Genomic DNA, 26,765 nt, shown 5'->3' with positions numbered 1-26,765 from the left:
AATTAATAATTCGATGAGAGACAAATTTCATTTGAGAGGCTGCTTCTCTGAGCTTTTTAGTAAAACTCTTAGTATTTGTCAAAAATCAATGAGCCAAGAATGCACCAAGCAAACAGAAAGGGAGTCTGTGCTGTGTTGCGCCCTGATGGGAGTCGCATCTCCCGCTGAGGATTCAACTTTCCTCTCTGACTTTTAAACCTACTGACAGACACAGGAGGCAATAAGCACAATATCCGCTTCACTGAAAAAGCTGGAAAGGAGAGCTAGGCTACAGCTTTGAGGCCAAAGCTGATTTCAACACATCCTGAAGAACTGGAGTGAACAGTTTTCTCGTGCTCCAGAGGGTTCTGCTCAGGATGGTCTGCAGGAAAGCAGGGCCACAGATCCCAAGATATGAAGATAAAGTGGCCACAGATGCCAGTGAAATCCTTTCTCCCAATCTTTCCAAACAGGTCATTTCTCCCACGGGGAGAGAAACAAATATGAAAGAGAAAGAACAGTTCTCTCCAATACTCCCAAAAACATAAAACCTACATGGAATAGCCAGAGTTTAAAAACAAGAAGAAAAGGGTTCCCAAAACATTCTCCAACACAGACATCTATGAAACGGAGCCACCTCAACGTATCAGGAGAATGTCTGTCCAACACAAGCTGATGAAGGTAAATACAAAAGCTAAAGAAGGAACTGCAAGCTGGCAGCCAACTTCCACCTCACTCTTACCCACTTTCTAAAAGCTCTAGCCTGGTCACATCAGCCTGCTTCATCCTAAATTCGAAACCTTAATTATATACTTCAAACTGAGCCTAACAACCTTCTTGACGTGAACGAACTTGTCCCTGACAGTCTGACCCATGTGCTATCCTCACAACTATGCACCTGCCTCGGGCTGTCTGTGCCGCAGGAGTTTTTCCAGGCAAAGGCTCCAAATTGTGCATTTCGTGGGGACCCCAGTGGCAGAAAACCATTTTTCAGGCAGCCGGTGTCCTCACCACGTGAACTCCACTCACAGACCCTGCAGTAACTAACTCGCTCTCACTAGAAATCAAATAAATAGAAATTAAGCCGACCAGAAATCATTCTTCATCTATCACACTGAAAAGATTCTTTTTAAAAAGTGGTATCGAACAGGGAATGGACAAGTGAGGGCAATGCTTATTCCCTGCTGCTAGGAACAGAAGTGGATCAAACATTTCTGGAAAGCAACTTGGCAATACAAGAACCATGAAACGTTTCCACCCTTAGGCCAGAATTCCTCTCTATAGAAACCTCCTAAGAAAAAAATCCCAAAAGCATAGTAAGACTTGTCCATTTAAATATCACCATAATGCCAGAGATTTACATGACATAATTCCGGAGGTAGGGAGTGAGTACGTAAACAGGAAGCAAAACAGCCTTTAACCGAAAATTACTGGGGCTGGGCGACTGACACCTGAAAGTAAACGATACCGTTCTCTCTTATTTTGTATATGCTTGAGATTTTCCACAAAAAGGTGTTTTTTAAAAAGTCATAAGCAATGAGCTGGAAACAACCTCAATGTACACAGGAGTGACTAGGTATACTGTAGCATCTACAAACGTTGAATATTATGTTGCCATTATAAAATATTTTAAAATAACCCTAATGACAAGGGGGAAATGCCAATGATACAATGTTAAATTAAAAAGAAGTAATGTTTTATATCTATATTTCATTTTTTTTTTTTTTTTTGAGACCAAGTCTCACTCTAGGTCTGCCTAGAGTGAAGTTGGCTGCCACAGACTAGAGTGCAGTGGCGTGCAACCGCAGGAGCGCTGCGACCTCCACCTTCCAGGTTCAAGTAAGCCTCTCGAGTAACTGGGACTTCAGGTGCGTGCACCATGCCCGGCTAATTTTTGTATTGTTAGCAGAGACGGGGTTTCACCATGCTGGCCAGGCTGGTCTCCAACTCCTGACCTCAGGTGGTCCACCTGCCTCAGCCTCCCAAAGTGCTGGGATTACAGGCGTGAGCCACCACACCCGGCTTATATTTCGGTCGTATTTAAAAACACATGGGAAAAGAACAAAAGACAGGTGACAAAATGTTAGTCACGACTGTTTACATATTTTTCATGCTTTCTTTTTTTATATATTTTCAATGCCTTGTTTCCTATAAGGTACAAAGCATTTATTTTATGTTAGGAAAGAATAGAGAAGAGGAAATGAGAGAGACACATCTCCTGTTCCAAAGTAAACACACTTCCAAAATGTCCAAAACAGATGCAACCCTGCCACTGAGATGTCGGAATGCACTGTCACTGGGCTTGCTCCAGTTCCAGCCCAATGTGAGCAACTTACGACAATCAACTCAACTGAGAAAAGTAGGATGACTTCCCCCAGAACAGTCAGCATTACAGTCCAAACCAAATAGTATTTCTCCATCTTTACTGATAACAGTCCTGACCCCAAAGCTTTTATGAGAGGAGGTCACGTGTATTAAAAGGGAATTATTACAGCTTTCTGGAAAGAAACACAGGGCAAACCGTGATACGAGGCTTGCCTAGAGATAGAAATCTAACTTCATGTCAAAGTATTTTACTACATTTAAACCTTTTAACATCTAATTGTTATTCTCCATTAAAGCATCTTAAATACAAAGAAAAAAGTAGCCACTTTAGGTACAAAAATACAAGTGAGAGCACCTCAAAGAGTGTGCAAAATAATTCCCCCATACAGGATTAAAACAGGAGCCTTTTTCCCCAGTGACCATGACAAAGAAGGACTGAATATCCCACCCCCACTCCAGACATCACACTACAACACAGACCAGACACGAGGCTCTCTCACAAGGCTCTCACGTCAACTGATACGGATGCATCTCCGTTTACTCCTATTGAATCAGGTGGATTTACAACTAAGCACACTAACTCTCAGTGTTAGAAGTGATGACAGAGCCATCTAAAGGAAGGAAAGTTGGGTGAGGTCAAAGCCAGGCCACCTGCAGGCTGATGATGCAGTAATAAACAATACAGAATGCAAAGTGGCTTTAAAAGAATTCTAAAATGCATTCACGCATTAAAGAAAATGCTAATAATGCAATATAGTAAGTTACAAGAAAATGGCAAAACTGGTCACTTTCTTTTTTTTTTTTTTTTTTTTTGAGATGAAGTCTCACTCTGTCACCAGGCAGGAGTGCAGTGGTACAATCTCGGCTCACTGCAGTCTCCACCTCCCTGGTTCAAGCAATTCTCCTGCCTCAGCCTCCCAAGTAGCTGGGACTACAGGCATGCACCACCATACCTGGCTAATTTTTGTATTTTTAGTAGAGACAGGGTTTCACCACGTTCGCCAAGATGGTCTCCATCTCTTGACCTCATGATCTACCCGCCTCACCCTCCCAAACTGCTGGGACCACGCCCGGCCTGGTACTTCTAGTAAGAGATCTTAACTGTATCACAAATGAGATTAAAAGGGAAATCTATTAAGATGTGATAAATCAGTCAAAAGATGTGAACTTACCGCACTTCTTGAAATACAGATTTATACCACTAATATTATTGATAAATTTTAACCTAAAAGAATAATAGCTTGAGGCCGGGCACGGTGGCTCACATCTGTAATCCCAGCACTTTGAGAGGCCGAGGCGGGTGGCTCACAAGGTCAGGAGATCGAGACCATAGTGAAACCCTGTCTCTACTAAAAATACAAAAAATTAGCCTGGCGTGGTGGCAGGCGCCTGTAGTCCCAGCTACTCGGGAGGTTGAGGCAGGAGAATGGCGTGAACCCAGGAGGTGGGGCTTGCAGTGAGCGGAGATCGTGCCACAGTACTCCAGCCTGGGCAACAAAGCGAGACTCTGTCTCAAAAAAACAAAAAAATTAAGCCTAAACTATCTTGATAATGAGAACAGGAAGTGTTTTTAAACAGTTAATAAAATTTTTAAAAATGTAGTATTTCACTTTCTTGCTTTACATTTCTACTTTTACATGTTTTATAATGTCCGAAATATACTGGTAGGGTTCTGTGTGCGTGTATATATATATTTCGTAAACTGAATTACAGTGTATATATACATATATATACTGTGTGTTTATATATATATACACACACCCCCACAATATATATAAATAGATACACAAAATTTTTACTTCATCAAAAAGATTTAGAAAAACCTACATTAGGTTTTAGACTTCTATTTATTTTAATGTTTATTATATTTGAGTATGTTTACCTTTAAGCTTATCTCTGAATGCCTCCAAAAAGTGAAATCCAGAACAAGTATGCAAAATATTAACCTCCAAATGTTACCTTCTGTTATGGCAAGGCACAACTTTATGTTAACGCTGTCATAATCCAGTAACTGCTAGAATGCCTTGGACAAAGTAGGAACTAATCTTCAAGGATTTATTTCTTGAGTTATAGTTACCAGAGAATTTACTAATAAACAGTCAATTCCTTGTGCACTTAAAAAATAATTCAGTTTACAAAATTTTTATCTATACCCAACTTTCCAGTAATGAAACCCATGTATAGTGATTACTGCTATATGTTAAGTACAATTAAATGACTATTATTTCATCTCAGGACACAAACTTCTTACCTTTTTGCCAGATAGTAAATCTTCTCCAAGTAAATCATCTTCAAGTTCACTTGGGAGAAAAAAAGAGACATGTCAATGATTATTCCCATTAAGACTTGCAAGTCTGTAGGTCACTCGGGAATTTACCAAGAACTCTACAGCTCAGGTACCTTTCTTTTTTTTTTTTTTTTTTTTTTGAGACAAAGTCTCAACCCAGTCACCCAGGATGGAGTACAATGGTGCGATCTCGGCTGACTGTAACCTCTGCCTCCCAGGTTCAAGCAATTCTCCTGCCTCAGGCTCCCAAGTAGCTGGGATTACAGGCATGCGCCATCATGCCCAGCTAATTTTTTGTATCTTTAGTAGAGACGAGGTTTCACCATGTTGGTGAGACTGGTCTCGAACTCCGGACCTCATGATCCGCCTGCCTTGGCCTCCCAAAATGCTGGGATTGCAGGCGTGAGCCACCACTCCCGGCCAGCTCGGATACCTTTACATTAAGTTTGCTATACTTTCCTTTTTCTTTATTAATAATAAAAATGTATTTTCAAATGCACAGAGAACATTTTACCTTTTAAGTATGGGGAGGCTTTGCTATAAGTAGTGCCTCACTATACTTCTAATCTTAGTTTTGCACCTTAATACGGGATTTTAATCTCTTGGGCCTGTTGAATAATCAGTAAAAGCAGAAACTGGAATATAGTAAGTCATATCTAAGCTTTCTCCTATCTTTAAAAACCTTAATGAAGAAGGAAAAGATACACAATACAATTAATTAGGAAGATCAAAACCAAAACCACTAGAGACAGTTTGACATTCATCAAACCAACAGAAAGTGAGAAAAATAAATTTTAAAACCGAATGAGAACATAAAATCAAATCACAGTAACTAAGGGAATTAGCTTTGTATAACATGGATGTCCTATCAGTGATTTGCAATTTTTTCCAGCATACTTCTGTTTTAAATGATTAGAAGCAGGCTTTCTCCCTATTTCTACAATTAAAACAGAAACCCTTAGCAAATAAAAAAGCTGAAAACATTTTCCACTGCATTTATTAGAAACAAGATTTTTTTAGTTGATAAAAATGGCTACCACTGGATTATGTTTTTATTTCTGGGGAAATCAATCTCTTGGAAGCAAGTATCACTAAAAGCCAACATAGAGAAATGTACAAAGAGGAAATACAATTAGATGGACTTTAGTTCTAGGTGCAAATACTCATGGAGATTTAACTGCATCAATATTCTTATTAGAATTGCCACTTTATTTTTTAAGGGGGGGCTCTGGTTACAAAATTCTATAGGTTTTGAGAAATCAGCAAAACCATGATTTTACCCAAAAAATCATGTTTATTTTTAGCATGCCACTCTGCAGAATACTATAATCTCCAGGAATCCATATATGGAGTTATAATGAAATGCATGTTTCTATATAATGCCTTTTAGAACTAAAAACAACCTGACAAATCATTTAATTCATGCACTAAAGACTTTGTTATTTTAAGTTATCCTCCAAAAAGTCCTATAACCTCATTTTACAAATAAAGAAAATAAGGACAAGACATGAAATAACCTGCCTAAAGTCACACAGCAGTGACAGATGCAGGACAAGAACAGCCCTTGAAAAGCAATCTTTCACAGACTCCTATACGATAGTTATACAAAAATAACATACAGCTTCTTTCAACATTTTAAAACCACTATCATCTATCAAATACAATTTTTGTATCTTCAGTGTTCCAACTACCCTCCAGAGGCAGGGAGAAAACAATGCTGTCTAGTCAATAATATTTACAATAACCCCATTTGAAATTTGATTCCAGATAACCAAAAACACACAAGCACCTCTTTGAAGACAGGCACTCATCTATATCATCACCTTAAGTAACTAAAAATGGAATGTGATGCCAGTTTCCCAGGGCAAACTGACAAAATCATAAAAACAGGTGTTAGTAATTATACAAGCAAAGATCTAGAAAGTATGCCTTTTGCTGACAAGCACACAGAAATAAATCAACCTTTAATAACTACTTAATTTTTCTAAACAAAAATATTTTTACAAAGTAAGTTTATCAACTATAAAATAAGCAGAGAAAATGAAGACCAGTACTTGTTTCATGACGAGTGAGAAACAGGATGGGAGACAGTGGGACTCAGTACAGAACAACAGCAAGTATAAACAGCAGCCCCAGCAAGCCACAGCATCTGCTCAGCACACTTCTGTGCCAGGCACCACTTGACAAGTTCCACATAGACGAGCTTTTCATTGACATAATAACCCTCTCAGGTAGACACTTACACTGTTGCCATTTTTTAAATGTGAAAACAGAAACACTAAGATGCTAATTTGCCCAAGGTCACCCAGCTAGGAAGTGGTGACACCAGTGAGAGAATCCAAGTCCTAACTACTATGCACACACCCCACAGAAACTACATGTACTTTTCTTCTTGTCATCGTAAAGCTGGACCCTCAAAAGGATATATATATAAGGAATAAATGTATTACATATGTAAAACTACATCCACTCTTGCCAAAAACAACAATGAACTAATGGAAATGACTGGTCTCCATCTGGCAGTTTCAAAGGGGTGAGCAGTCACTCTGGCTGGCAGTAGCAGTGAGTGTTCTAGGAAATCAAACAAACACTGGGCTGAAGAGGCTTCCTGTGTTCAATTCTAGAGCTCCCTAAAGATTCCACCAGTAATCACTACTTGAGTATGAACAACCTTTCCAGCAGACATTTCTTATTAAAGCTTATAGACAATGAGCTCTTTGAAAGCAAGTATATTTTTACTTAGAAACAGAAGTTATCCTCAAAGACGTTTTTCAGGAAACAAGTATTTGTTGTTAACCACTGGGCTACAGCCTTTCAAAACCAGAAGTGAACTTGACCACTGTACATGGGGCTGTAGCCTCTGGGTCCTCCCCACTCTAGTCTGCTCTCCGTCTTACCTGCCTGCTCTGTGCCTGGATTGTGTCCTCCAGGAGCAGCTGGCACAGCCTGTCCTAACCTCTGGCTTCCAGATGGAATCGCCCATTGGGAGGCACCAACATAATGTCACCAAGTAGGAGGAGAAAGATGGGCCCCTCCCTTCTCACCTGAAGGGATAGAGACTATAGTATCCCTCCCCGAACAGCCTTCACTTCCCACAAGGCTGGGGCAGGAACTGGTACTCCCTGGATGGAAGTGAACTCATTAGTTCTTTAACCCTGCCCTGTAAATAGACCCTTCATTAAATTTCTTCAGCTAAAACTTTTTGGGCCGGGCGTGGTAGCTCACGCCCGTAATCTCGTAATCTCAACACTTTGGGAGGCTGAGGCGATTGGATCACCTGAGGCCAGGAGAGTTCAAGACCAGCCTGGCCAACACGGCGAATTCCCTTCTCTACTAAAAATATAAAAATTAGCCAGGCACGGTAGCACATGCCTGTAATCCCAGCTACTCAGGAGACTGAGGCATGAGAATCGCTTGAACCTGGGAGGTAGAGGTTGCAGTGAGCTGATATCGCACCACTGCACTCCAGAGCAGACTCTGTCTCAAAAAAACAAAAACAAACAAACAAAAACAACTTTTTGAGTGTGCCATCTCTTTCTTACCTGGGCACGAGACATTCTTTTAAAAAAAAAAAAACAAAAAAACACAATTTCAGGTGTTGGTTCAGCAATGACATCATATTCTTCCAAACACCACCACCAGCACAGCACGGCAGAAAAACTTACCATAGTAATTCCTGACCCACTCTTCTCAACTTCAAAGTGTCTCTCTCTGTGTCATGCAGCACACAGAGAGGCTGTCTTATGCTTAAAACATCAAAAAAGAAATATATGTGGCAAAATCTTCATAGATACAAACATGTCATTGAAGACAATAAAAAAAGGAAGAGTTTCGGCCGGGCGCGGTGGCTCAAGCCTGTAATCACAGCACTTTGGGAGGCCAAGACGGGCGGATCACGAGGTCAGGAGATCGAGACCATCCTGGCTAACACGGTGAAACCCCGTCTCTACTAAAAAAATACAAAAAACTAGCCAGGCGAGGTGGCGGGCGCCTGTAGTCCCGGCTACTCGGGAGGCTGAGGCAGGAGAATGGCGTGAACCCGGGAGGCGGAGCTTGCAGTGAGCTGAGATCTGGCCACTGCACTCCAGCCAGGGCGGCAGAGGGAGACTCCGTCTCAAAAAAAAAAAAAAGGAAGAGTTGGTTCACAAACAACACTGAGACAACTACTATTCATAATAAGGTAAACAATAAAAACTAGAACTGTCTCACACCATGACCAAAACAAGTTTTATCATAGCAGAAAGCAAGACAGCTGCCAAAAACGTCTAAAGTCATGTCAAATGGACACAGGAGCCAACCTGAAGAAATTCCAATTCAGCAAATATCAGGCAATGTAACCACCAATAAAGATACTAAACTACAATGGATTCAACACAACCCAACATTTAAATCTATGATTTCAAAATGATTCAAAAACAAAACTCATCCCTGCAAGATGCTAGGGCTGACTTCTTAGTTTGAAACGTGGTAAACAACAGGAAAGACTCAATCACTTACCCTGTCTTTTCTAAGTAATCTCTAGCTCAGAAGAACCAACTGGTTTACAGTACTATTAGGTACTATAATAGTGTACTAGTACCATAGGTAACAGGAAAAGCGGAGGTATCACCACGTGCCCCCAAGTAGCTTCTGATGAGGAACGCAGCAATACTTACTATACTGCCACACCCCGGCCCCTCCCCCAAGTTCAAACCTGAATCCCATCCACTTCGAGTTCTATTAACTCACATAAAACACCAGCAGTTAAAGGGTACACTAAAAACACCTCAGGGAGTGCAATCAGCAAAAGGAAAATTCTAGAAGACACACTACCCTGTTTCTTCAACAAAAAATTGCATGGAGCTAAAATAAGATGGGGGAGAACCTGTATATGAAACAACACTTGAAAGACAACCATCAATGACCATGTGGGCCCAATTCAACCACAAAAAAGCACACAGACACATATCCAAACTGGGAAAGTAACAGTATACTCATACATACATTTAAAATAAGTGTGTATACATACGTATGGAGATATACACATGTGTGTCTACATACATATACATAGACACACACACAAATATAAGAGAATCGGAAATTTAAACACTAACATATTTACATAATAAGGAATTTTTTAAGATACAATAACTATTGTGGCTGTATTTGTAAATCCTTTATTTTTTAGAAAAATATATTCTGGAAATTTTGAGGGGGTTGCAGAGTATGGTTAAGAGATTGGCTACATGCTGATAACTGGTGAAACTGGAGGATGGTGCACTGGGTTCATTGTACTAGTCTGTTTTCACATATGCTTGAACTCGTTAGTAACTTAAAAATCAATCAATTTAATCAATTTCAGGTAGACTGTGTATCTATTTTAAAAAAAAATTAACTATCATAGACACATGCAGGAGATGCCCAGAATACAAGTTAGGGAAGAATTTCTTAAGGACAAAAAGCACAAACCAATTTCCTGCACCTCCTGAAGCGGGCACTCAGGAGACTGCACATCACCTACCCTTGACCACAAGGCACAGCCTACAGTCAGTCACAATGGAACACCAGCAAACCCAAAATAAATGGCCTGTCAACGTCATAAAAGACAGGCTACAAAATTCTTCCACATTAAGAAACAATGAAAGAAAAACGCTATGTATGATCCTGCATTGAATCTTGAACCAGAACAAAAAATTCTTTTGGGGGGTATAAAGGAAATTATTGAGACAACTGAAAACATTCTGAATAACCACTGTAGAATAAAAAATTAAAACTGGGTAGGGCACACTAGCTCACGCCAATTCCAGCACTCTGGGAGGCCAAGGCAGGAGTATTACTGACAAAAATCTGAATAACCACTGTAGAACAAAAAATAGAACTAGGCAGAGTGTGCTAGAACAAAAAAATAGAACTAGGCAGGTCATGCCTGTAACCCCAACATTCTGGGAGGCCAAGGCAGGAACATCACTTGAGCCCAGGAGTTCCTGCTTGCTATGATCATGCCACTACACTCCACCTGCGTGACAGAGAAACACCCTGTCCCCAAAATAACAATAACAACAAACCTCACATATATAGAACTGGATGTTTGATAAACTTCCTGACTTTAAAAATTATACCATATTTATATAAGTGAAAGTTCCTGTTTTGGGGAAAATACATGCTAAACAATACTGAAGCATTCGGAAGTGGCATGACGCCTGCAACCTACTGTCAAATAGTACAGGAAAGAAAATTTTACATATACAGTATATCCATGTATGTAAAGAATTAAAATAACAACATCAGTTGACAAAAAGCACCTCATGAGTGTAAGAGAAGGTTAAGTGGGAGTTTCTGTATTATTCTTACAACTTTCTTGGAAGTCTGAAAAGAGTTTCCAAATACATTTCTTTCATGTTTTAATAAAAAGAATAAAAAACTATAAGGAAAAATATTATACACTTGACTGTATTCTTTTCAAAAATCTAGTTAAAGACTATTTTTTAAGGAAACACATGCCACAGACTGGGAGGAGATATCTATAAACAATAAAAATAAATTTCCAGTAAGTATAATATAAACAGTCCCTAAAATCAATAAGCAAAAGACAAACAATCCAAAAGAAAAACAAACAGACATGAACACACCATTCAAAGAGGAACTCCAAATAATGAGTAAGCTACTAAAAGACCCACTTAATATTTTATTCAGCTCACCATCACAGTTTTTTAGTCAAAACTAGCTTTAGTACTTACTAGTAAGACCATTTCTTTTCTAGGAAACACTTCGTTTTTAAGCACTATTTGATTTTTAGAATGCATGCTGGCTGATTTTGTGCGTCAGCTTGACTGGGACAAGAGGTGTCCAGCTACCTAACAAAACATTATTTCTGTGAAAGTCCATGAGGGTGCTTCCAGAGCCGATTAGTGATGAATCCATAGACTGAGTAAAGAAATCCATCCTCACCAATGTGGGCAGACATTACCCAAAAAGTTGGAGTTGGGCAAATTCACCCTTTTCTTGAGCTATCGTCTGCCCTCAGACATGGCTGCTCCTGGTTCTCAGGCCTCCAGGCTCAGATAGGGACTTCCATCACTGGCTCCCCTGGTTCACAGGCCACTGGGCCCAGACTGGAAATACACCACTCTACAGACCGTGTAACTTCTCAGTCTCCATAATCACGCGAGCCAGCCCTTCATAATGAATCTTTCTGTATATATTCTTTTGGTTCTGCTGCTCTGGAGAATCCTAAGACACTGCATGAGTCACTGAAGAGCAATCAGCTTTATGTGGACTGTAAGGGCCTCATAGTTCTCAAGGTAGATTATTCTATAAAACTTCTAGACGTGACACTGCCGTTTTCAAATTGACTGCAGCTTCAAAGTAATTGTTACATTTTCTCAACACAGTATTTAAGATGTTAAAAAAGCTATAAAGAATAACCAACATTTCTCAGCCCCACCACCCAGATTAAGCCCACATTGTATTTCTCCCAGAACACATCTCTAACCTCTATTGTAACTCCTTGCCAGAGGTAACCACTCTATCAAACTACCATCTGTCATCACTGCGGATTTTAAATTGTGGTTGTGTGTATTCCTACACAGGTCATTTTCATCCATTCCTAAACAGGTATCTTCATCTTCACTGGTAACCAGGAACATGAAAATTAAAATTAGTGAAATACCATCTCCACATATTAGAATGGAAAAAACATTAAAGTGTAGCCAGATATTCAGTACAAAGTAGAGCTTAAGGAACTCTGGCACAAGGCCACTCCAGTAATGGCTCTGGGTGTCCACAGTCAGTATCATTACTGTACAAAAACAAAGAAAAAGGACAGAAGACCTATGATCTGTTGGCAGCCCTCCATACAGCACAGGCCTGGAACAGGAGCCCACGTCAGCCTTCTGCATGGAGAAGCTTCACTTTAGCCCAGGAGGGACAGCCCCACTCAAGAGAGAGCACCAGGTAGTCAAGGTGCTGTGTTCAGTAAAGACCCCTCGGGAGCCAAGGGTTAGAATGACAGAGATCGGCACGGGCAGTCAGGTGAAGCACAGGGGGCACGTACCTGTCCCAGTCCTCATCAGCAGCTCTTCTTCTCCACGACCGTTCCGCGCCAGGCTTATCAAACTGGTCAAAGTCATCATCTATGAGAACAGTCCATTGAAGTCAGTTTTACTAAGTTAAAATAGATACAATGCAAATAATTCAAACACTAAAACAACTTTTTTAAAGATTCCTGACTTGACATTTCAAATTACAAAAGTTTCATATATAACTGTCATAAACACTTTAGCCATTTTCAATAATGAAACATCTTAAAAAACACAAAGCTATCCAAGAAAACCAATTCACTGAATATTGTTGGACATGAAAAATCACTAATAAGTTTTCAAAAAAAAACCACAAATGTTATTAAAGTGTTTTATTTTTTTAATAAAATGGGTTTTGAGTGTTTTTTTACTGCGTAAAAAAAATGTGATGTGCTAAAAAGTTGGAGACTTTTACAATACTTTTTGTAATTGTCACACTTTTCCAAATCATGGAAAGCTAAGATTCCACTTAAGCAAAACAGAGATTATGCAGGACGTGCTGAGCAACGAAAGTATAAGCACACACCTAATTCCAGGTTTTCTAGTAGCTACATTTATAAAAGGTAAAGAGAAATAGATGAAACTTTAACAGGCCATATTTTAACAATACATTTTATTTCACATAGTATATCCAAAATATTATCACAGTACGTATGGCCAGGTGTGGTGGCTCATGCCTGTAATCCCAGCACTTTGGGAGGCTGAAGCGGATGGATCACTTGAGGTCAGGAGTTTGAGACCAGCCTGTCCAACACAGCAAAACCCCACCTCTACTAAAAAAATACAAAAAAAAAAAAAATTAGCCAGGCATGGAGGTGCACGTCTGTAGTCCCAGCTATCCCAGCTACTTGGGAGGCTGAGGCACGAGAATCACTTGAACCAGGAGGCAAAAGTTGCAGTGAGCCGAGATCACACCACTGCACTCCAGCCTGGGTGACAGAGGGAGATTCTGTCTCCATAAAAAAAGTGTGTATATAAATAAACATGTAAATATATATATATATATATATATAAATACATAAATAAAATCATAGTGTGTAATCAATACAGAAAATATTAACAGCATATTTTACATTTTTTCCATACTAAATGCGCATTTTGCACACACAGCACATCTCACATCTCAGTGTGAACAAGCCACATTCCAAGTGCTTGGTGCCATGTGTGACAAGTGGCTACTGAAATGGACAGTGAAGAAAGAGCAATGAAGAGCAGAGCCCTTTAGAGGCCTGTTTCTTTTTCTGTAAAAATGAAGCTATTGTCTACTTCATAAATTTGCTGGAACATTAAATTTGACAATGTATTTTAAAATACAAGAACTGACAAATGGGTGGCACCTGACAAAGTTATTTTTATTCCTAGTAAACAAAGAATTGAAATTAAAGGTTTTCATCTCAGACATACACACAAGCAAAGAAATTGGAGAGACAGCAGCACACAGATCTGTCTCCCCAGAAAGAGTCTACCCTAGGGGTAGGTGGCTGGGGTAGGGAGGGCCAGATGATATAAAGCCTCAGAATTTTCCCAGCCTGGAGCTGGAAATCAACCAAGTTCTACCGAAGTAATATATCTACTCTTACCAAACACTACTGATATAGTTTGAATATACGTCCCTGCCAAATCTCATGTTGAATTGTAATCCCCAGTGTTGGAGGTGGGGCCTGGTGGGAGGCATTTGGGTCCTGGGGGCAGATTCGGCATGGCTTGGTGCTGTCCTCACCATAGCCAGTGAGCTCTCTGGAGATCTGGTTGTTGTACAGTGTGGCACCCCTCCCTACCTCCGCTCACTCTCTTGCTCCTTCTTTTGCCACATAAGGTAAGTGCCTGCTCCTGCTTGGCCTTCCACCATGAGTAAAAGCTCCCTGAGGCCTCCCCACAAACTGAGCAGGCACTGACGCCACACTTGTACAGCCTACAGAGCCATAAGCCAATTAAACTTCTCTTCTTTACGAATTACCCAGTCTCCAGTATTTCTTTATAGCCCTGTGAGAATGGCCTAATACAACTACCTACCAAACAGAACGAGGGCTTTAACAAAAAAAAAAAAAAAAGAAGCAGAAAGAAAAGAAAATCCAAGAATTAAAGACATTAAAGAATTAGTAGCCTCAAGAAGTTCCACTTCCAATATGACAGAACGAGGAACTCCATGGGTCCTCTCTCTGTGAGCCTGGTGAAAACTGTTTCATATAATAACCACTTAGAGTCTCTAAGAATAATTCTAAAGACATACAACAAATGAAAAGACACTTATTCCAGAAATCTACCAAAAATTTGCCAAGAATGGAAGCAAGAATTAATGGGTTTTAAACCAGGACCCACCCCTCTTCATCCTCGAAACAGTAACGCTAAGATTCCACTCGAGACCAGTGCAACCAAGAACACAGGACACCCTCCCTCCCCACTCAGCTCCCAGCTGGAGGACAAGGACCTCCGCATTTCACATCCCACCCCCCCTACCCGTTGTTGAGGGCTGAGTTCTGGGTGAGTGTGAGCGAGAGGGATGGGCTCCTTTCTTCCACTCAGGTCCCATTCATGGGACAGACACTGCTGGGCCCAGAGAACCCCTGCCCTGGGTCAAGGACTGGGGGTCCCACACCAAGAAAGTCAAGTTAAGGAGACCTGGGGCTGCTGCCTTCCCCCAGTTCCCAGGCACTCAGCTCCTAAGGCAAGGGTATCCCCCAAAGACTGCTACACCACTGTCCACAGCCACAGCACAAGTGCTGTGGCTCAGAGAGGTGGGGGGTGAGGAAGCAGACATTTAGAACCAGAGTGCTCCAAAACTCTCCAAAGAAACTGACTTCAAGTCAAACAGTGCTCCTAGAAACAGTGAGGGAGAGTTCTGGTGAGAGCTAATTGGGAAGAGAGTGGTAAAAGCAGCTGGAAATATGGCCAGAATGTAGATGAGCTGCTGTGCTGGAGAGAAATGGGGACACAGACAGGTGAGCAGGGCCTCTGCTTGGGTCAGAACAAATCTCAAACACTAACATGGACACTATCCATTCAAAGGAGCCTGAATGTGATGGGCTCAATTTATAAAGCAATTTATGCCCCAGAGCATTACAGAAAGTGTACTCAGAGAGAGACAATAAAAGCCATGACAACCATCCCAGGGTAACTGTGCATGCCCAAGGCTGTGGTCACTGCAGAGCAACATCAAAAGCTTCCAGGGAGGGGTGAACACTTCATTAAAATACCCCAGCCAATCAACAAAGGAGTAAAGAAGCAAATAACAGTAATAAGCCCAGGTGTGGGAAAACAGGGAGACCAGCACCCAGAGTTGCTACGACGTATTATCTAAAATGTCCAGACTTCAACAAAAAATTACAAGATATGGAAGATATGGAAGAAACAAGAAAGTATAACCTATAATCCAACGACAACAAAAAGCAGGCAACATAAACTCCATGTGAGAGGACCAGGCGTCAGATTTCACAGAAAAAGATCTGTAAGTAGCCATTATAAATATGTTCAAAGAATTAAATGAAACCACGATCAAAAAACCAAAAGAAAACATGATGACAGTGTCAGGTCAAATAAAGAATATGAATAAAGAGGCCAGGCACAGTGGCTCACACCTGTAATCCCAGCACTTTGGGAGGCCAAGGCAGGTGGATCACTTGAGGTCAGGAGTTCAAGACCAGCCTGGCCAACATGACAAAACTCCATCTCTACTAAAAATACAAAAATTAGCCAGATGTACTGGCACACACCTGTAATCCCAGCTACTCGGGAGGCTGAGGCAAGAGAATTGCTTGAACCCAGGAGGCAGAGGTTGCAATGAGCTGAGACCACACCATTGTACTCCAGCCTGGGCCACAGAGCAAGACTCTGTCTTGGAAAAAAAAAAAAAAAAAAAACCCCTTTGGGAGGCCAAGGCAGGGGGATCACGAGGTCAAAAAATCAAGACCATGCTGGCCAACACGATGAAACCTGTCTCTACTAGAAATACAAAAATTAGGTGAGTGTAGTGATGTGTGCCTGTAATCCCAGCTACTCAGGAGGCTGAGGCGGGAGAATGGCTTGAACCGGGGAGGTGGAGATTGCAGTGAGCGGAGATTGCACCACTGCACTCCAGCTGGCGACAAAGTGAGACTCCGTTTCAAAAAAAAAAAAAAAAAAACATATATATACACACACACACACACACAGAGACAGAAATTATTTTTAAAAACCAAATAGAAATTCTGAAATTGAAAAATAACTGACATGAATTCATTAGAGGGGCTCAGTAGATGTGAACTGGCAGAAGAATTAGTAAACTTGAAAACAGATCAACAGAGATGACATAATCCAAAGAACAGAAATTAGAAAATGAAAACTGAACCCAGCCTCAAAGAAATGTGGGGCCATTAGGAGGCACAACAATATATGTGTAATGGGAGCACCAGAAGGAGAGGACAGACAGGAATAGGAAAAAACACTCAAAGAAATAATGGCTGACCACTTCCAAAATGTACTGGAAAATACCTACACATCCAGAAGGCTCGACAAACTCAAACGATAATAAACTCAGAGATTCACAAACACACGCCACATAGTCAAAATGTTTCAAAGCCAAAGACACAGGAAAAAAACCTTGAGAGCACCAAAACAAAAATGACTCATCACCTACAATGGAACTGCAATAGTTGTTTCTCATCAAAACGGAAGTAGCCAGAGGCTACTTAGCTAGATGACCTATTCAAAGTGCTCAAAGAAAGAGACCTAAATCCACCAACACGATCTTTCAAAAATTAAGGTGAAATAAAGACATTCACACATGAACAAAACACGAAGAAATTTGTTTATAGCAGAATTGCTTCTAACTGTTGAATTGTGTCCCCCCGAAAAAATACACGCTTAAGTCTTACCACTCCTTCTGCCACCTGTGAATGTGATTTTATTTAGAAACAAGGCCAAGCATAATGACTCATGCCTGTAATCCCAAAACTTAGGGAGGCCAAGGTAGTCGCTTGAGGCCAGGAGTTCAAGACCAGCCTGGGCAATATATCCAGATCCTATCTCTACAAAAAAACTTTAAAAATTAGTTGGGTGTGGTGGTGTACACCTGCAGTCTCAGCCATTCAGGAGGTTGCAGTGGGAGGACTGCTTGAGCCCAGGAGGCAGAGGGTATAGTCAGCTATGACTGACTCACTACAGTCTAGCCTGGGCAAAAGAGCAAGCCCCTGTCTCTAAAACTTAAAAAGCTATTTACAGGCGTAATCAAGTTAGGATGAGATCACACTGGATATTAAAGAGGGCACTAAATTCAATGATGACTGATATCTACATAAGGAGACAGAGATTTGGGTACAAACAGACACACACAGAGGAGAAAGGTCATGTGAAGCCAAAGACTTGAGTTATGCTGCCATAAGCCAAGGAATGCAGGAAGCTACCAAAAGCTGGAAGAGGCAAAGGATTCTCCCCTAGAGGCTTCACAGGGAGTGTGGCCCTGCTGGTACATTAATATGGACTTCTGGTCTCCTGACCTGTGAATAAATTTCTGTTGTTTTAACATATCCAGTGTGTGGTATACTTAGATGTACAGATTCTATCTTTTATCTATATATTTGTTTATGAATTTGGCAATTTTAAGCCATTATTTCCTCAAATTTTTTTTCTGTCAATTTCTTGCTCTTCTGGGTCTCCTATGTGTATATAAGTACACTTGGTGGTGTCCAATAGGTCTTTTAGACTCTGTTCATTTTTACGCATTGTTTTATCATTCTGCTCTTCCAACGGGATCATCTCAATTGACCTTCAAGTTTGCTGATTCTTCTGCTTGCTCAAATCTGCTATTGATCCTCTCTAAAGAGCTTACTTTAGCTACTGTACTTTTGAGTTCTAGAAGTTGTTTCCTTCTAATAATTTCTTTATTAATATTCTCTACTTCATATATCACTCTCCAGATCTCCTTTAGTTTTTTGGTTCACAGTTTCCTAAAGCACTTTAAGCGTATTTAAGAAGGTTAAAGCATCTGTCTAGTAAATCCAATGTCTGGGTATCCTTGTGGGTGGTTTCTATTTCTTTTTTTTGAGACAGAGTCTCGCTCTGTCGCCCAGGCTGGAGTGCAGTGGCCGGATCTCGGCTCACTGCAAACTCCGCCTCCCGGGTTTACGCCATTCTCCTGCCTCAGCCTCCCGAGTAGCTGGGACTACAGGCGCCTGCCACCTCGCCCGGCTAGTTTTTTGTATTTTTAGTAGAGACGGGGTTTCACCGGGTTAGCCAGGATGGTCTCGATCTCCTGACCTCGTGATTTGCCCGTCTCGGCCTCCCAAAGTGCTGGGATTACAGGCTTGAGCCACCGCGCCCGGCTTCTATTTCTTTTTCTCCTATGAATGTGCCATACTTTCAGGCTTCTTTGTATACAATGTAATATTTTATTTACTATTTACTATTTAAAACTGGATATTTTGTACATTGCAATGTAGTAACTCTAGAAACCAGATTCTTCCCCAGAGTTGCTGCTGTTACACAATGAAGGTTGCTGTCCATCTGTTTAATGGCTTTTTAAAACTACTATTTATTATATTCCTTCTTAAGTGTGGTCACTGAAGTCTCTCTTCTGTTATCTCCCTAATCAACTAGTGACCTGGTAGATTTCCTTAAATGCCTGCATCCAATAAAAAGGAAAAATGAATAAAGCCGAAAGAGAAACTGCTTCAGCGGAGGGGGATGAAAATAACAGAGAGACCCTCTGTACCAGCTCATCAGTGATGAAAACCAATGTTAGGTTCCAAAGTTCCAAAACGATTGCTCCCAACAGTTCTTGCCAGGTCAACAGTTGTTCCACTGGAAGGACCGGCATCTGGCATTTCCCACTTGACTATCTTCTGTCACATCACAGACTGGCAGAGTGGATTAAAAACAAACAAACAGCCAGGTGCGGTGGCTCTCGCCTATAATCCCAGCACTTTGGGAGGCCAACGCCGGCGGATCACGAGGTCAGGAGTTTGAGACCAACCTGACCAAGATGGTGAAACCCCGTCTCTACTAAAAATATAAAAATTAGCCAGGCTTGGTGGCGCGTGCCTATAAACCCAGCTACTCAGGAGGTTGAGGCAGGAGAATCGCTTGAACCCGGGAGGCAGAGGTTGCAGTGGGCTGAGATCACACCACTGCACTCCAGCCTGGGCAACAGAGTGAGACTCCGTCTCAAAAAAAAAAATCCAACTATATGCTGCCTATTAGAGACTCACTTTAGACCCAAAGACACTAATAAATTGAAAGTGAAATGATGGAAAAAGATATTTCATGCAAATAGTAACCAAAAGGCAACTGGCAGTTACACTAGTATCAGATAAAATAGATTTTTAAATTCAAAATTGTTTCAAAAAGAAAGAATACTGTATACCAACCAAAGGGTCAATTCATCAAGATATAACAATTATAAACATATATGCACTGAAACAGAACACCAAAATTCATGTAGCAAATGCTGACAAAAATGAAGGGAGAAAGAGACTGCTCTACATTAACACTTACCGAGAATTCAACACCCCACTCTCAACAAATATGAAATCCAGGTAAAAGATTAATAAGGATACAGAGGACTCAAATACTATAAATCAATTAGAACTAACAAATACAGGGTACTTGGACCAATAACTGCAAAATATACATTATTTTTAAATGTACAGGATGCACTGTCCCTGATACATGTTAGGCCAAAAAATAGTTTTAATCAATTTAAAAACATCAAAAGTCATGCTTCATGAAAACAAGGAGCATTCTCTATCCATGAAAACATAACCAAAGTCCCAATATTTTATAAGCCAAAAATTTGGCTTGTGGCTTTTTTCTCATTAAGACACAGCAAAGGAAATAGTACTTAATCACAATCATCCATGGCAGCCATTGCTAATTAATTAGAGCATCCACTGGGTACAGTGGCTGGAGTCTGTTGCCCTAGCTACTTCGGAGCCTGAGAAGGGAGGACTGCTTGAGGTCAGCCTGGCCAAAATAGTGAGACCAAAACAAGAAAAAAGGAGGAAAAAAACAGCACCCAATTCCGCTGAAATGAGAACATCTTTTTGCCAGGTTAGCTAATAGCAATCACCTAGAAACCTTGTAGCAAGTACATAATCTCCGGCCTCCTCACTGATTTTTGATTATGGGCTCTTTCTGCTTTTTAAAGCTCCCACTAATTCTGACGGACAGCTAGGGTTAGGAATCCCTGTGTTCATCTCACACTGCGCGTCAGTGCAGGACCTCCGGAAGGAAATTTAACTGCCATTGTGCTACACAGCACTTCCTGGAAATTTCAGAGTTAAATCCACAAAAGCCAAAATTAGAGGCCAGGATCATCAAAAATAATTAAAGTATTTTCCCAAAGGAGAGACACCATAAAACAGCTAAGGAAAGCGGCTGTTGAAATCATTCCAAAATCAGAGAATGCAAGATAAGCAGAAAATATGAATAGAACTGAAGGGTCGTGAAACCTGTATCCTTCACTCAACAACTATTTCTTGACCACGTAATATATGCCAGGCACTGTTCTAGACACCTGACATACCAAAAAAAAAAAAATCTTCACCCTGTGTAGGTTACATTCTAGTAAGAAAAGACAAACAGTAATCCCAATAAACTAATATATGGTACGTAACTTAAGGCCTTTATTGGAAAAGACTAGAGCAGGAGGGTAAAGAAGATGGGAAATGAGGTAAGGGTCAGCTGGTACAAACTGGGTTGACTATAATTTTAAAGAGAACAGAGTAAAACTTAAGAAACAAACCAGTATTACATGTTAATGCGACATATTTTAATGACAAAAAGTCTATAAAACAAATATTTTTTACGGTTTTCCAAAACTCTTTAACATCTGACTTTATAGAAAACAGCTGAATTCTATCTGCTTCTGCATTCAATCTCCTGTGATATATATATTTTTTTTCCTGAGACAAGTCTCATTCGATATATTTTTTGACTGAAATACATGAAAGAAATCCGACTCCAAATAGATACATAGTTGTAAAAAGAAGTACTTTGTCTTTTCAAACAATTTCAGATATTCTTCTTTGATACTACACTAATAATTAAAAAGTGGCCATTTCTTAAAGATCGGCTGCAATGCAGAATCTGAAGCCACAGCAATGAATATTTCATACCCTCTTATGTTAAAGAACAAGCATGTCTTGCACTGTTATTGGACCTTTAACCATGATTTTGTGCCACCATGCAGTGGTCATTTTGAAAACACTGGTTCCCTGATTCATGTAGTACTCCAAATGCTAACACATTTCATTATCCAATATAAAAAATCACACTGGTTAATAACATCACCAATCTCATCAGGAAAGTCTTCAAGTGCTGGGAAGTTCTCAACCTCACAGTATCAAATACAAGTATTCCAAAATTCTCATTTTTGTCTGAAAACTTACATGTTATCATTGGCAACAAATAACGTACACTGTTTTACTAGAAGTGACAGGCTCACTTCATTTTCAAGAATCTATCTGCCAAGCACAAAAATCTGAATAACCACAGTCTGTCAATTGTCCTTTCAAGTAAAAATGATATTCTACAGAAGAAATAAGAAAAGCCAGCGCACCTCACTATTAAGTTGAACAAGTACCTTTTTTCTTTTTTTTTTTTTTTTTTTAAGAGACGGGGTCTTGCAATGTTACCCAGACTGGACTGAACTCCTGGATTCAAGCGATCTTCCTGCCTCAGCCTCCAAGTCGCTGAGAATACAGGTGCACACTACCCTGCCAGCTGGACAGGCATTTTTCCTGAAGACAACTGTTATACTTCATGACGAAACAGAAGTCCTTTATGCATATGTTTCCTATTTGTCACAAATATTTTTTAAATGCACTCTAGGATCAAGATTTAATTAAATACTTGCCACTGCCTTAACGTTAAACCACCAGAGAATGTACCCACCATTACTTTTTCAACACTGATGCAAATGTCAGCACGGTAAAAAAAGGCAAACTGCCTTAATACCATTATGAAAACAGTCTGACTTCACAGACACTCTGAAACAGTCTTGGGGACTCCCAAGACTTTGAGAAATACTGTTCATCATTGAGTGAACAAAGGTAGTATGTACAAGGATGTTCATCAAGAAGTGTTCTATTAATAGGAAAAAGTAGAAATAAACCAAATGCCCAACAAAAAAAGCCAGAGCAGAGAGGTCAAATAAAAGTACAGTCATGTAGTTACACATTAGGCAGCAGTAAGAATTTTAAAGTCAAACTATGTTTCCTGACATGAAAAAATATCCCCAATAACATCATGGAGGGGATCATACAATATGGTATGGCCATTGTGTATGTAAAATACATGTGTACGCGTGTGCCCAGGATATAAGCCAAACTGCTATAATGGTAGTTATCTCTTCACAAAGAATTAATTATGGATTTATGGTCCTCTTTATTGTTCCTTAAACTTTTAAAACACTCATTTATTAACGTAATAGCTTGATTATCTATACTAGACTAATACATGATCATTATGAAATATTATTGCAATACCTAAAAGTACAAAGATATTAAAATCATCCCAAATTTCTCTGATAAAAACAATTGTACAACTAGGAGAACATCACCACCAATGTTTATCCGTGCACACAGGTGAACACATAATGTGTGGACAAGTAAAATTATTAAAACAGGACAACATACAATATTTTTAATGAAGTATTAAATTTCACATTATGTAAATTTAACAGCAAAAAAGCAAATGAATTTAAATTAACGGAATGACTGAAATTTGAGTAAAGATTCCAAAACAAAAAATACATACAAAGTGATGACGGATGGGGAAATCAAGTCTGGTTTGACACACTAGGTAATAACTGAGATGAAGGCTCACAATGACTATATTTTTGTCAAGTAGATGGGCATTCCAGGGAAATAACAGCACAGAGGCTAAGAAGTGCTCACGAGCCTAGAGCACAGCGAGGAGTTCAGGTAAGTAACAGAAGTAGTCAGAAAGAAAAGGTGGTAAAGATTTGGGGCATCACTAGAAAAGCAACGTGAGAAAGCTATACTTCATATGCAACACAACCCCAGTTTAGAAAGGGTAATCTAGCAGCAAGAAGCAAGAACTAACTAATCACTAAAACATAAACAATGGTAAAACAAAATAACTACAAACCAACCATTAAGGAAAAAAAAAATGTGGTGAGCATCGCAGCGCAGAAACAGAGGGGAGAATAAGACAAATTCATGAACTAGAAACTGTCAATTTAGAAATTCCAAGGCATGTTGACTGACTGAAAATAACAAGGAAGGAGAAGTCAATGAAAACATCAGCATTTTGAAACTGGAATATTAGCTGTGGATTGACGGATACATGTGCTGGTTTGTTTGAGGGTGGGGTGGAAGTTAATTAGTTTGGTTTTTAAAATGCTGCATTTGTATTATTACACTTCACTCAGCCATCTTTTGCAATATTTTTTAAAATTTGACTTGCTGACTGTACTAAATTGCACAATCATACTGCAACACCAACAATTCCACTCAATCCTAACACTAATCATCTGGAGTTAGGGCAGGCCCCACAGATTAAGGACTCAGTTTCACAAAGCTGTCCCACTTCAGATGCCAACTGCAACGAGGTGCCCAGGCTACTCACACTTATCCCTGGCTAAAGTCTAGAAATGCTGGGGTTATCACACCTCCACCCATTGCTATTACTATAACAATTCACAGGACTCAGGAAAACACTGTACTTACTATTACAGTTTATTATAAAGGATACAAATGAAGAGCCAGATGAAGAGCAACACAGGGCTAGTCTGAGGGGTCAGGGTGCACCACCCTCCTAGCACGAGGAGGTGCTCACCAACTCAGAAGCTCCCTAAACCCAACGATTACACTGACTAATGGTGATTACAACCAATCTTCAGCCCCTCTCCCCTCGAGGGAGGCTGGGGGTTGAGGCTGAACATTCTAACCCTCTTAACATGGGGTTAGTTTTTCTGACACGCCCCCACCCCAAAGCTATCTAGGGCCCCCACCCCTGCTATAAGCCATCTCATTAGCATAGAAAAGATAGTAAATTCAAAGGGTTTCCAAAGTTCTGCCCAGGGAACCAGGGCAGAAAAAAATATTCATTTTTTAATCATACCACAGCACCCCCCAAAAGGGCATGTCCACCAGAACCTTAGAATGTGGCCTTATTTAGAAACAGAATCTATGCAGAGGTAATTAGTTAAAATGAAGTCATTCTGGATTAAGACTGGCCCCTAAATCCAAGGACTGGTGTGACAATTCCATTTCTGGGTATACACTCTAAAGAACTAAAAACAGACACTTGAAGACGTATTAATATACTCAGGCTCATATTAGTATTACTTACAATACCCAAAAGGTGGAAGCAACTCAAGAGTCTATTGAAGGATATATGGTTTAAAAAAAAAAAAGTAGTACAGATACATATTGGAATATTATTTAGCCTTAAAAAGGAAGTTCTGACACATGCTACAACACTGATGACCCCTGAAGACATTGGGCTAAGTGAAATAATGACTCAAAATTTATAGGGCAAGCTAGCACAAGAACCCTGTACAGCCTCTTTGTATTCTTAATATATTCTGAGTCATTTCCCTGTTTTTCTTTAGAATACAGACAAATCCTTTTTAAAGTTCCAGTTCATAGCAGTCACACTAAATATAAACCAAGAAGAAATGTGTCCACATTAGTCCAGAACTTTAAAGGAAGAACAGCGTATCCATGAAAGCCAAGGAGTAAAAGATTAACTGAGCAAAACGAAAGAGGTCAATGCCCTCCTTACCTGGAAAATCTCCTTCTAAGGGCTAAACATTGTACAAGACATTCCATTTTAACAGGGGAATCAATTTTCCTTCAAGACTGAAGATATCCACCAAATTTCCATAATTCTCTATCATGCAGCAATTAGACATCTACAGTTACAAACTTTTACTTACCATTCTATTTCTTCTTCTTTTCCAGAATCCTGGACTTGGATTAGACACCATATAGACCAATAGCTTGGGATAGAGTTCTAGCAATTATCTAATCTAAGGGTCAGCAAACCAAAGCCCATGGGCCAGGCAGGGCCTGCCACCTGTTTCTGCCCAAATTTAGCTACCACCCATCTATGTAAATAAGCTTTTAATGGAACATAGCTATTCCAATTTAGGCATATATTGTCTATGTCCATGGCTGCTTTCGAGGTAAATGGCAGAGTTCAGTGCTTCCAACAAAACCCATCTGCCCTGCAAGCCTAAAATATTTACTATTTGACCCTTCACAGAAAAAGTTTGCTGACCTTTGTATCCCAAAAGTTCTCAACTTTATTTCTCCTCAGTATCACACTCATGTATAGTATGTTCCTAGTTCAAATCACTAGTAGTCAAAATTCCTTATTTTATAGATGAAGAAATCCAGATCCTTTATTTAAATATTAACTAGAAATCAGGTGATGTCCAATAACTTTCTAAGTGAACATATGAGCCTTACAGTATAACTATTAAGTTCTGAGCAGCCAAGCCAAATTTTCAGAAAGCATTCCTATACCATGTTGCTTTAGAAATAATTTGTAGTCACTGTCTTAAAAATCTCTTATGTTGTTACATGGGCCGCAGGACAGGTTCTCCCTATAATGAACTTTTTGTTTATGAAGTATAGTGCTCATTGGTCATTTGTTTGTCTTTCAACGAACTTTCTTCATTCAGGGTTTAAAAATCAATCATAACAGAAGTCTTGCTTGATACAAGATAGAACCCCTTCTATTACGGGTTATAAAGGCTTGCTCTATCAACCTGGGTAGCCAGGAAGAGACACATGAGCTGAGCTCAGCCTCCTGGATGTTCCCATTATGACTTAAAATCTACAGGAACTGACACTCATTTCTTTTCCCAGGAACCTAGACCCTTTTTTTTTTTTTTTTTTTTTTTTGGTAAGACAGAGTTTCCCTCTGTTGCCCAGGCTGGAGTGCAGTAGCGCAATCTTGGCTCACTACAATCTCCACCTCCCAGCCTAGCCATACAGCCTTCTAAATGGCTGAGTTTAAGTTTAAGGGATGAAATGTCAAACAAAGGGGAGAAAATGTTGTTAAAAACTTCTAAAATGAAAAAAGGTCACATAAAAATGATTCGGAATCAGAATGTCCTCAGACTTCTCAAGAACAGATCTGGATGCCAGAAAACACAGCAATGCCGC

General features: G+C 40.0%; 1 protein-coding gene across 2 annotated transcripts in view; it reads right to left on the bottom strand.

Annotated features, from left to right (window-relative positions):
- RBM33 (RNA binding motif protein 33) overlaps positions 1-26,765 on the bottom strand; it is a 134,381-nt gene that overhangs the window by 100,677 nt on the left and 6,939 nt on the right. For both annotated transcript variants that reach the window (XM_025379438.1, XM_025379439.1), the window contains exons 2-3: positions 12,624-12,702; positions 4,556-4,604 (exon numbers count right to left, since the gene is read on the bottom strand). In XM_025379438.1, coding sequence (XP_025235223.1) covers positions 4,556-4,604; positions 12,624-12,702 — 128 coding nt within the window. The remainder of the gene's footprint in view (positions 1-4,555; positions 4,605-12,623; positions 12,703-26,765) is intronic.

The sequence above is a fragment of the Theropithecus gelada genome, chromosome 3 (assembly GCF_003255815.1).
Source record: "Theropithecus gelada isolate Dixy chromosome 3, Tgel_1.0, whole genome shotgun sequence".
Taxonomy (NCBI): Eukaryota; Metazoa; Chordata; class Mammalia; order Primates; family Cercopithecidae; genus Theropithecus; species Theropithecus gelada.
The sequence above is the reverse complement of the archived record's forward strand: the minus strand, read 5'-3'. Positions and strand labels throughout refer to the sequence as shown.